Genomic DNA, 12048 nt, shown 5'->3' with positions numbered 1-12048 from the left:
TGCTTCTTTTTTTTTCACCGTCTGAATGGACAGTATTGGTGACAGCACAGTTAATTGACCAGTGATATCTTTTCCTGCTGATCCTCTGTCGGAAAGGTAATTCCTTTGGGTAAGTGACAACATGCATGGGAAGGATTGCAATAGTAGAGTTTGAGTTTTATGGAAAATGTTAGAGAGTAAAATGCAGATCTTTTGAAATCCTTTCAGCATTTCTGGAACTTTGTCCAATAATTTCACTTTGGGGCAAATATGCAAAGGCACACTGCTTAGTTTTCCGTGATGATTTTTCATAATTTTCTCTCCATTCACATTCCAAATCATCTTTGAACTGTTACAAGACAATAGTAGAGATAATACTAGTCAAACTGTAGTTTGCCTCCTTAAGAAAGGCTAGCATTTTGCCCTCTAAAAAAGCTACGTAAAGGCAAAAATAAATAACAACTTTGTTTTCATGGGAGGCATTGCACGTCATACTGTAAATCTGTCTAGGCACGTCTACCATTCTGACAACTAAAACTTGCCATAGAAAGTTTTGCACTTGTCTCTTATGCATCTGAAGATGTACAAATGAGAAAATGATCTTAATCTTTCCTTTTGTATATCATCTGACAAAACAGCGTTTTCTATGTAGTATGTGGGGAAAAAACACTATTTTATTCCTGGCAGTGCCCTGAAAGAAACGGAAACGTCAGTGTTCTCCAGTACTTGCAGATCTCCTCTTGTCTTGGGACCCAATATGCTGCACTCTGCTATTGCTACAGCATGGTAGCGTAAACCACTGTTCAAACATACTCAGAGTATCAGGAAGCAAACTGAGCAATCAAAGATGTGTTCATCATTGTGTGTTAGAAGTCTGTGTTTGGGTACCATTTTTTCAAATCTGAAAGGTTAAATGCATTCTAGTATGAAAAAAATGTCAGAAATAAAAAGCAGAAGGGCTGCCTTGTTAAAGAAGAAAAGTTTGGTTAAGAAAAAGAGTGTCATAAGAAAAAAACCTTCATGGCACTGCAACGTCATGAAAACTGAACTGGAAATAGCCAAATAATCAGTTCACAAGCAATCTGCAGTCTTTTTCTTGTAGGCAATACTTACAGCGAAAAAGATCAAAGGAAAATAACTGGGAAAAAATAGTATGTATTTCTCACCAAATGTTATTGATCTAAAGCCTAAATTATTCATTATGAACAGGCTGATCAGCACTCATCTCAAAGACGCATGGGCCTTAATCTACTGCTGATTATATCAAAATTCACTTTTCTTTCAGTAGGATGAGAATCTGGCCTAAGAGAGGAGCTAATGGTTTGCTAGCCCATTGTTCAAAACTCAATATTTTAGCTCTGTAAAGGCTAGATATTTGGGTTTAGTTTCCATATATCAGACAGAGTGCATGCTGCTACACCTGGAGTAGGAACTTAAAATCCAAGTATTACCTTTGTTTAATGACAAACAGTAAAGTTACAAAAAGAACAGTTAGTGACCATAGAAGACAACTTGTCAAACTTTATCAAATTTTTTATTGAGGTAGATCTCTCATTACAGTTTTTTCAAGTGACTTGGTGTTTCTGAAGGAATATACTGAGATACTTTGCAACACAATTGCAGATGAGGTTATCAGGATTTGGTTAGTGAGATTTAATGGAACAGTACCTTTCTCTTAGCTTTGAGCTGCTCGTGATATTTGTTGGATGTGTCGCCTGGTATTTCTCCTCCCCAGAGGGTAATTCCCACTATGGAATAAGTGATGCCCATGACAAGCAGTGGAAAGCAGTAGACCAGCACAATCACAATGACATGATACCTGAAATGAAAAAGCATTAAGCTGGTAAGCTAGGAGCTATACCAATGGAAGCTATACCAATGGAATGGGCTGCTAGAAGTCCAGTGCTACTGTAGCACAAAACATGTTTTATATTGACTGGCTAGTCCTTGACATTTTCACTGTCTTTCTGAAAGTCTTGAATTGCACTGCAAATTTATTTACATTTTAATGACATTGCTTTACGAGGTTTCTAGTTCTGATTCTGGACTTGCACTTATATAAATTAAGAATAACTCTACATTTATCACAACTAGTCACTGTAGAATAAGATATGTTTGTCCATAACTAGCTGGATTGATTTAATTATTGCACAGACAAGTATCCTAACAGCAAGCTAGGTGTTTTGAGCTCTAGTCTGGACCATAAATGAAAGAGGAAAATAAGTATTTAAATGGTATATTTATACAAAGTCACTGATAAGTGTCCTGTATTAACCAATGGTCTTCATATGGCAGATCTACTGCACAGAGGCAACTGTTGCCTAGGTGCAACATAGTCATCACTGCTGATGTAAACACTGGGAAAAAAAAGATAACTTGTTTTGCCTCCTGTTAGTTCCCGGTTAAACATCTTCAGATAAAATCCCAGTGAATGATCAGTGAAGAATCCCCACCTGTCACTGAGAGCGACCTTACTGTCCTAAAGAGAACTTTCTGTGTAGACACCACCATGCACAAGTTTAAAAGAACAAAAGCTTACGTAAAATGCTGTTTTGGACCACCTGGCCATGCTACATAGCAAAGAGTTCTCCCAGGCATCACCTTGGTTACGGAGTATAGGCACTGGGGAAAGGCCAACAGGAAAGCCAAAATCCATATGCTCCCAATGACCACCTTGGTAGCAGTTGCAGAGAGCCTAGGTTTCAAGGGATCGATAATGGCCATGTATCTGTAAAAGCAAGCAAAAACCTGTGCATAAGAAACCTTCAAAGATTAGGATATGTCTAGAAGCAACCAAAGCTTAGGGTTGAGACAAGGATAAAAGCAGAGATATTCGTCTTCCTGGAGTTCTGATGGCATTGTGCTCTTTGGGTGGTTTAGCCCCCATGAAGGCAGTGCTAGAAGAAAAAGAAGGTTCATAAAATCTTATTTTAAAGCTATGGGACACTTAGTTAACCATATGTATACCAGTAGAGCAACTGTTTCTCAAAGAGTTAGTTAATCGTGTTACTGCACAACCTCATTGAAAAGCAACGGTACAGCTGGATCCTCTGTTACTCTGCTACATAATACAGGGCTTCTCTCTAATTAAAAAATTAACAGCCAAGCTGTCAGGGTTATTAGTCATCTGTCCAAAACTACAGGAACCTGATAAGTCCGTATGCATTTATTTCAGTAGACATAGTCTCACTTCAGATCGCCTGCCGAAGAGCCCCAGACTGCAACTGGTTCATACAGAGACTAAGAGAGGAGCCATATGAATATTTCCTCAGGCAATGTAGAAGAATAAAAGCACTGAGAGAAATAGATGCATAAAGCATGAAAACATCTCATTTGCTTTCTCAGTTCCTGTGTTCTTGGGTAGGGTAGTGTTCTTCTTGCTGCCCTATAATTGTATTGGCAATGCATGTATGCTGATAACTTTGGAACATACAAAAAATCATTAAAAAGTTTACTCTAGGTGTTTCCAATTTAAAAGGTTAGGAAAAAAAAGCAACAGGAAGGTATCAAGACAGACAGTAAAAGAAAAACAAGTCCTGTTTTCTATCTTTTGATTCTCTATTATAGATGCAAGGAATAAGGGAGACAGAAATTTTGTACTTTACATACTCCATATCAGATACTTCATGTGTTTTTCACATTTTTCTCAGCAGGACTACTGCTTTGATTTAGGCTAAACCCTAAATTAATGTATTTTCCACCAAGTTCCCTAATCACATTATTTTGTTTCATTTAACAATGACCGAATAGTGAGATGCAAAATCACTAATCATATTAATTAAACATGATCACTATTCAAAATTTCTTCCACTGTTAGGAGGAATGCTAATAAGTATCAAACAGAATCGCATTTAAAAAAATTTTTATACTTCCATAAAACCAGACAGATACTGGCTATATATATGTTCATACTGCGTTATTGATATAGCATACTGAATAACTAACGACATGCTTTTTTTTTTGACATCCTAATGTTTTCCAAAACAACACAAGGAAATGACTTTTACATTAATATTTTGCTTCAGATTCAGAGGGTTCACAAAGTACATTAAAAAGTCCTTCTATTTATGATTGAAACACAGTGCTGTCTGTGAGTTAAAGTAGGAGTTAATGGATCAGCAATTTAAATCAAGAAATTTCCATGGAAGTATTCAGTGCATCTGTGCTTATTCAGGAAACCAAAGAGCTCACCTTCTGCAGTCATTGGTAACACTGACATTCTACACTGCGTTTCCCAAACCATTGCTTTTCTGAAATCAAAATTAGAATAGCAATGATTTAGAAGGTCCTCAGGAATAACCAGGGCAAGTTGAAAGGAAACTAACAACATTAAAATATTCTTTTCTGTGTTTCCTTGTGTTTTTTATTTTCATATTTTATGAAAATGCCTGAAGTAGATAGAAAACTGGGATGAATAAGAAAAACAGTTTGAATGTTTTACTAATGAGAGTTTTCCAAATTCCTAGGAGAAGGTCTGGAACAGTTTCAACAGTATGTCATCCATCACATGGATTAGTACTCTTTCTGGAAGACGCAAACTCATTGCCAAAGAATAAGTGTGACACATGGACTTTCACTCTCTTTCACAATACACAAGCCCAGTTATCTGATCATCTTTGACAAGATTATTGGAGTGTACCAGTGATTTCCTAAAGGTCCTCTTTGTTTCCATTGTAGGTCTCCAGTCTTGATGCCTGGTAACTATCCTTATCCCTGTCTGTTTCAGATTTTAAATACAGTTAGAAAGTCAAACCATATCTATTCCACCCTACACGCGTAAAGGAAATATTTTCAGAACTTTCCAGTGTTGCTTCCCTCCTTGTGTCATTTATACCTTCTAAAGGAATTGCAATAAGTAAAAGACGTGCTGTGGCTCTTCATCTACTCTTTCTCTACATTTCTACCTTATACAAAGATGGATTGGGACAGATTCAGAGACTATTTTCTGTATGGGAAAATTGTATAGGCAGTAATAGGTATTGTATAGCAGGACTGTATAAATCACTTTGTCTCATCATCATTTGTAGACTTTGTGCTATTGTTGAGACTTCAGGTGTTGCTGTGGAGCTTAGAAGTTATAAAATCAATTTGACACTCACTGAGAATGAATTATTTTGTAGGTAAGCAAGCATAAATTAGTAGATCCTAGTCCAAAGTGACACTAATATGTGATTATTGTTCTTTTTCTTGTCTATGTTTGCGTTTTTGCTTTCATATATAAAAAGATTTCAAAGCCATTCATGATGTTTACATTTTGTGTTCTCATCTTCTGCCTTGGCTCTAGATCATGAGAACCCTTCTTCTGCTACTAGGTGTTTGCTTGGTTCTGTGCTTCCAAGTCCAGGCATGATTTGAATTGAAATCTATTGATATTAATGAATAAGCTGCCATTGATTTTAATCAGTCCTTTTATTTGGATGATGTTCTGGTTTGGCTGCAGCCGGCAACAAAAGCGCCACGCGGCCGCCCCTCCCCCCGCCAGGGTGCGGAGGAGAATGGGAAGAAACAGGCAGAAACCGGTGGGTCGGGATAAGGGCAGTTTAACAGAACAGCAAACAAAGGGAACAGGAACAACAACGATACAGAAAAGGGGAATACACAAAACAAACCAGCAGAACAGAGCCCGCAGAACACAGCCGCTCTCTCTCCTGGACCAAACTGCCGCTGAGCCCTCCTGAGCCACGAGTGAGTTTCCGCCCCCCAGCTCCCCCCCACCGGAACCCAGCATGACGGCACATGGTATGGAATACCCGGCTCTGTTTGGCCAGGTTGGGTCAGCCCACCCAGCTGTGCCCCTTCCTGGATTCTGGTGAAAATTAACCCTGTCCTGGCCGAACTCAGGACAGATGAATAAGTTCTGTTCTGCTGCAATTAGAAGAGTAGCACCCATTTAAAATGAAGGAACAAGTGACGTCCTAATTGTTACAGTACACACCTAGGTTGTAGGCGGACTTGCCCAAGATTTTTACGTACAGACATTAGCTACAAGACAATAATTATAATACAATTAATAAGATAATGCTCCTGGTAAGAATTTGTAAAAGTAATCTTCCGCACCCATATTTACCTGCTATGGCAAACAAAATCAATTCAAGTTATTCCTACTTTTTGGAAATTTTATACTTGAGCGATGGGTAATCACAGAATAGGTATTTGGTTTAGCACGGATAAGTCTGTTTATAGTTAACCATCAACTACGTGATAAATCCAACATCTGTCCTCATAGTTGTACTCAGCCTTTAGTAGACATGATAACAGTGCCAATACCTTAAAACATCTAAATGCTGTCAGAAACAGTGTGATTTAAAATATCTTCAGTTTTGAATCATGAATTTCCATATCTAGAAGTTCAAGCCTATTCATTTTGCATTGTTTTTGCTGCATTTACATATTTTTCCCACAGGGTAATCTGGTCCCCTCTCTTGTACCTGCTTTTTTATTTTTTCCAGCTAAAGTGGTGGCTTTGGTATTACATACTAAGTATGAAATAGCTTTATCCGAGTGTAGCATATTTTGTCCTGAGAAAGCAGCAGACCTCATGAAAATATACACCAGTTGGATTGTTGCCCTCTGCCTTCCAGCCACCTTCTCCTCCAAAGAGTAAGTACAGCTTGGTAACGAAGATAAGTTTGTAGTCAGGGGTCCTGTCTTTCAAGCTGAGCTTGCTTGAGCGTGGGCTGCCAGATACTGTCCAAAATGCTTGATATCTTTACCTGTAGTAGGTGATAACCCATAAACATGTCAATATTCTCATATGCTTGCGCGACTCTGAAGACATCTCCTCCTAGCCTGGAATCATTTCTTTAAATTGCAAGTTTTCTTCAGGTTGCATACTGACATTATTTTATGTGCTATTGTCAGATTTCTGTTAGAATCATAGAATCACAGAATCATAGAAAGTTTTGGGTTGGCAGGGACCCCTAGACGTCATCTAGTCCAACCCCCCTGCAGCAAGCAGGGACACCGCTAACTAGATCAGGTTGCTCAGAGCCCTGTCCAACCTGGTTTCCAGGGATGGGGCCTCCACTACCTCTCTGGGCAACGTGTTCCAGTGTTTCACAACCCTCATTGTAAAGAATTTCTTCCTTATATCTAGCGTAAACCTACCCTGTTTTACTTTAAAACCATTACCCCTCATCCTGTCACTGTTGTCTCTACTAAAAAGATTGTCCCCACCTTTCCTATAGGCTCCCTTTGTGGGCCTCAGCAGGGCCCCCAGCGCGGTGCAATTGATGAGGGAGGATGTGTTGGAACTTGTGGGCCATAAACCCTGGGAAGAAAGGAGTTAGTGCCCAGCCATCCTGACCCTGAGAAGAAGAGAGATAGTGCCGAGCCATCCTGAGGGAGGAAGGCCTTGGCCTTGGATAAGATAAGAAAAGAATGTGTCTGCATGGCCTTAGTTTAGATGAGCTTAGGAAAAGAATGTGTCTGTATTAGCAACTGTGTTAACCAATCAATAGGTGCTTAGTTTGAAACTTAACCAATCAGTTTAAAACACGCTACCTTCTGATCTGTATAAATGTATGTGTGTAAGAACAATAAAACGATCATCCTGCTTGCATCAAGCGGTGTCCCGTCTCTCAATCGCGGCACCCTTTAAGTACAGAAAGGCTGCAATCAGGTCTCCCTGCAGCCTTCTCTTCTCCAGGCTGAACAACCCCAACTCTCTCAGCCTGTCCTCACAGGAGAGGTGCTCCAGCCCTCGGATCATTTTTGTAGCCCTCCTTCGGACTCGCTCCAACAGTTCCACGTCTTTCTTGTGCTGAGGGCTCCAGAGCTGAGCACAGTACTCCAGGTGAGGTCTCACCAGAGCAGAGTAGAGGGGCAGAATCACCTCTCTTTACCTGCTGGCCACGCTCCTCGTGATGCAGCCCTCTGGGCTGCCAGCGCACATTGCCGGCTCATGTCCAGCCTTTTGTCTATCAGTACCCCGAAGTCCCTCTCAGCAGGGCTGCTCTCGATCCTTTCATCCCCCAGCCTGTATTGTTAGGGGAGGATTACCCCGACCCAGGTGTAGGACCTTGCACTTGGCCGTGTTGAACCTCATGAGGTTCACACAGGCCCACCTCTCCAGCTTGTCCAGGTCCCTCTGGATGGCAGCCCGTCCTTCTGCTGTATCAACCGTACCACTCAGCTTGGTGTCATCTGCGAACTTGCTGAGGGTACACTCAATGTTGCTGTCCATGTCATTGATAAATATATTGAATAGCACCGGTCCCAGTACGGACCCCTGAGGGACTCCACTCGTCACTGGTCTCCATCCGGACATTGAGCCGTTGACCACTACCCTTTGGATGCGACCATCCAACCAATTCCTTATCCACCGAATGGTCCACCCATAAAATCCATGGGTCTCCAATTTAGAGAGAAGGATGTTGTGGGGGACCGTGTCAAAGGCTTTACAAAAAAATCCAGATAGATGACATCCATAGGTTTTCCCTTGTCCACCCTTGTTGTTACACCATCATAGAAAGCCACTAGGTTGGTAAGGCAGGACTTGCCTTTGGTGAAGCCATGCTGGCTGTCTCGAATCACCTCCCTGGCCTCCATGTACCTTAGTATATCTTCTAGGAGGATCTGTTCCATGATCTTCCCCGGCACAGAGGTGAGGCTGACAGGTCGGTAGTTCCCAGGGTCTTCCTTTCTACCCTTTTTGAAAAGGCGCACAATGTTTCCATTTTTCCAGTCACTGGGGACTTCCCCTGACTGCCATGACTTTTTAAATATCATGGAGAGTTGCTTGGCAACAACATCAGCCAATTCCCTCAGGACTCTGGGATGCATCTCATCCATGGACTTCTGTACGTTTAGGTTCCTCAGGAGGTCCCGAACCTGGTCTTCACTTACAGCTGGAGGTATTTTACCCTCCTGGTCACCTTCATGCCATCCATTACATTCTCATTATTCTTATTCCCAGTTATATTAGTCTTCTTTCCAGTAGGTACCAGCAGTAATTCTCTCTGGCTAAGATAAAATTCTCTTGTTTTATCTCCCTGTCTGGTGACTGCCCTTTAAAGATGTGGACTGTTTGTGATAAATGACTCATACAGCTGTACTGATGGAAATTTTAACTATTGGCTGTCCGAGTGAGGTGAGTCAAAGGACTAAGATTAGATAAAAAGCAGGCTACTTGTCGTTCTTAAAAAGCAGGCGACTTGTCATTCTTGTTGAAATATGAGTGATAAGCCAACAGTCTATTTTTTCCACAAGATAGATTTCAAAAAAACAACAGACAGTCATTCTAAGAAACAAGATGGGGAGAAGGTGGAGGAGCCTTGACCATTCCCTCAATAACGCCTTTGTGCAGGAAGGACTTAGCTGACCAGAGAGTATTGACAGCTCTCTATTACTGAGCCTTTGATAGCAAACCTAATTTATTCTAATTTGTCAGTACACTAACAACTACAATGAAGTATCTAACTTGTTCCCTAAGTGGCTTTTCTTAAAAACAAAATTTCTTAATTAACAAAGTGAGATATTGCTTTACAGCTGCAATTGTTACATTCACTCAAATTTGTCATATAAGTTTGGTAGCATTTTCCTGGAGAAACCATCATTGTCATAATTAAGGATAGTGGAAAATGTGGAATGACTCTCAGTTGCTCCAAATTTGAGCTGTCTCTGGATGTTAATCTCTGTAGCCAAAAGAAGTCCGGAAGAGGACTGAGTCCTTCCTGCACTGTTAACTGTCATTTGCTATGGAGGCTTAGCCACTTCTGCTTATAATTTTGTTTGCTGGAAATGTTATCTTGCCATTACCTAAGAGTGATAAGTTGTTTGTCTTCTTGTTAGGCTCAATCTGAAGGAGCAGTAGCTAATTTTTCAGTTTGCCCTTGGCTTTGATCTCTGTCCGTTTTGATCAGGGTGTTTCCATCAGGAATGAAATCTCCTGCTAGCACAGGCTAGAGGTTCCATGCTTAGGTGTTGCTCAGAAAATTAGTGAAGTGAGGAACTGAAGTATGTGATAACATGTATGTATGATGCAGGATATTGCCCCTATGTATTCCATATGTACCCATGGCTGACAACTGCCTGTTGTCTTTCATGGTGTAGCTCTGTCATCAAGGCTCATTTCCTTACTCTGTCTGATATGCTTACATACATTTTGTACGGCAAAGTGCCAGTTACAAGGGGGAGCAGCAGACATACTCTCTGAATTGTGCACTGAACGGTGCTGAACTTGGTGTTGAAAAAAAGAAGAATGTGTGAGTAGACCAGGATTGAAAGGGAGAATGATGAGACACAGGATCTGGAGCAAAAGCAAAAGAACTGGGACTGGGGAACACTTTAGTGAATGCAAAAATAGGAATAGAAGTGAAACAAGAATAATGAGAAACTAATAGGAGGAGAGGTAAAGAAAGGATAATTGTAGAATAATATCAGGTAGAAATTGGGTTGAGACAGGGGAGAATAAGCAAGGAAACTGCGGTGATGTAAAGGCAAAAGACATTGGAAAAAATCAGACCAGAGATCCCAAGGTGAGTAGAACTGTAGAAAAGCACAATGTTTTGACAGTAGGACTCTGTGCTGGCAGGTCCATTTGCCTCTGTGGATGTATGGCAGAGAACTCCCAAAGAGTTGTTCTTTCTGTGATCAGCCAACCATAAACTGCACGTAAGTGGAACAGATGGACTTCTCTGATGCTCTGATGTCACAGAATCACAGAATGGTAGGGGTTGGAAGGGACCTCTGTGGGTCATCTAGTCCAACCCTCCTGCCGAAGCAGGGTTGCCTACAGCAGGCTGCACAGGACCTTGTCCAGGCGGGTCTTGAATATCTCCAGAGAAGGAGACTCCACAACCTCCCTGGGCAGCCTGTTCCAGTGCTCCGTCACCCTCAGAGGGAAGAAGTTCTTCCTCATGTTCAGACGGAACTTCCTGTGCCTCAGTTTGTGCCCCTTGCCCCTTGTCCTGTCACTGGGCACCACTGAAAAGAGTTTGGCCCCATCCTCCTGACACCCACCCTTGAGATATTTATAAGCATCTATTAGGTCCCCTCGCAGCCTTCTCTTCTTCAGGCTAAACAAGCCCAGCTCCCTCAGCCTTTCCTCGTAGGAGAGATGTTCCAGTCCCCTCATCATCCTCGTAGCCCTCCGCTGGACTCTCTCCAGTAGCTCCTCATCTTTCTTGAAGTGGGGAGCCCAGAACTGGACAGAGTACTCCAGATGAGGTCTCACCAGGGCAGTGCAGAGGGGAAGGAGAAGCTCCCTCGACCTGCTGGCCATACTCCTAATGCATCCCAGGAACCCATTAGCTTTCTTGGCAGCCAGGGCACACTGCTGGCTCATGGTCAACTTGTCGTCTACCAGGACACCCAGGTCCCTCTCCGCAGAGGTGCTCTCCAGCAGGTCTGCCCCAAGCCTGTACTGGTGCATGGGGTTGTTACTCCCCAGGTGCAGGACCCTGCACTTGCCCTTGTTGAACCTCATCAGGTTCCTCTCTGCCCAATTTTCCAGCCTATCCAGGTCACACTGAATGGCAGCACAGCCTTCTGGTGTATCCACCACTCCTCCCAGTTTGGTGCCGTCAGCAAACTTGCTGAGGGTACATTCTAACTCTTCATCCAGGTCATTGATGAAGAAGTTAAACAAGACTGGGCCTAGTACTGACCCCTGGGGGACACCACTAGTTACCTGCCTCCAACTGGACTCAGCGCCGCTGTGTCACCTGTGTTAATGACTATTCTGCTTCTCCACTGTTCTTTCAAGTGGCCTGAACTTATGCAGTCCTTCTGAAGTCAGTGAAAGTGGCGAGTGCTGAGGCCCTCGTAGGTCCACCATGTTCTGTGATGTTTATACACAGACCTTGGACCTCCCCACAGCTCTGTCTCCAAGGTCACTAAAAGATGGTAGACATTTGAGCTGAAGGAGGATTTATAATGGCTACAAGCAACTGAAGAACTGTTACATTGCTGTAAAGCATTCTGGAGCCACACAAACATTATTCAGTGGGGTGCTGTGCCTATTTGCTTTGCAGTCTTTGGACATTTACTGTTCAGTCACCAGGCTGGAGTAATGGGACCCGCTGCTAAACAAAGGGCTCTGAACTCTCATTGAGGTCGTTTGATTTC

The 12048-nt window shown here is 42.1% G+C and overlaps 1 protein-coding gene across 1 annotated transcript in view; it reads right to left on the bottom strand.

The window, feature by feature from the left end:
• The window catches only part of TACR3 (tachykinin receptor 3), a 40330-nt gene that overhangs the window by 19054 nt on the left and 9228 nt on the right, over positions 1-12048 (bottom strand). Inside the window, exons 2-3 of the mRNA XM_009934901.1 lie at positions 2519-2707; positions 1648-1798 (exon numbers count right to left, since the gene is read on the bottom strand). Coding sequence (XP_009933203.1) covers positions 1648-1798; positions 2519-2707 — 340 coding nt within the window. The remainder of the gene's footprint in view (positions 1-1647; positions 1799-2518; positions 2708-12048) is intronic.

This window comes from Opisthocomus hoazin, chromosome 5 (genome assembly GCF_030867145.1).
Source record: "Opisthocomus hoazin isolate bOpiHoa1 chromosome 5, bOpiHoa1.hap1, whole genome shotgun sequence".
In the NCBI taxonomy this organism is placed as follows: Eukaryota; Metazoa; Chordata; class Aves; order Opisthocomiformes; family Opisthocomidae; genus Opisthocomus; species Opisthocomus hoazin.
Note: the sequence above shows the minus strand (reverse complement) of the source record. Positions and strands in the feature narration are given on the sequence as shown.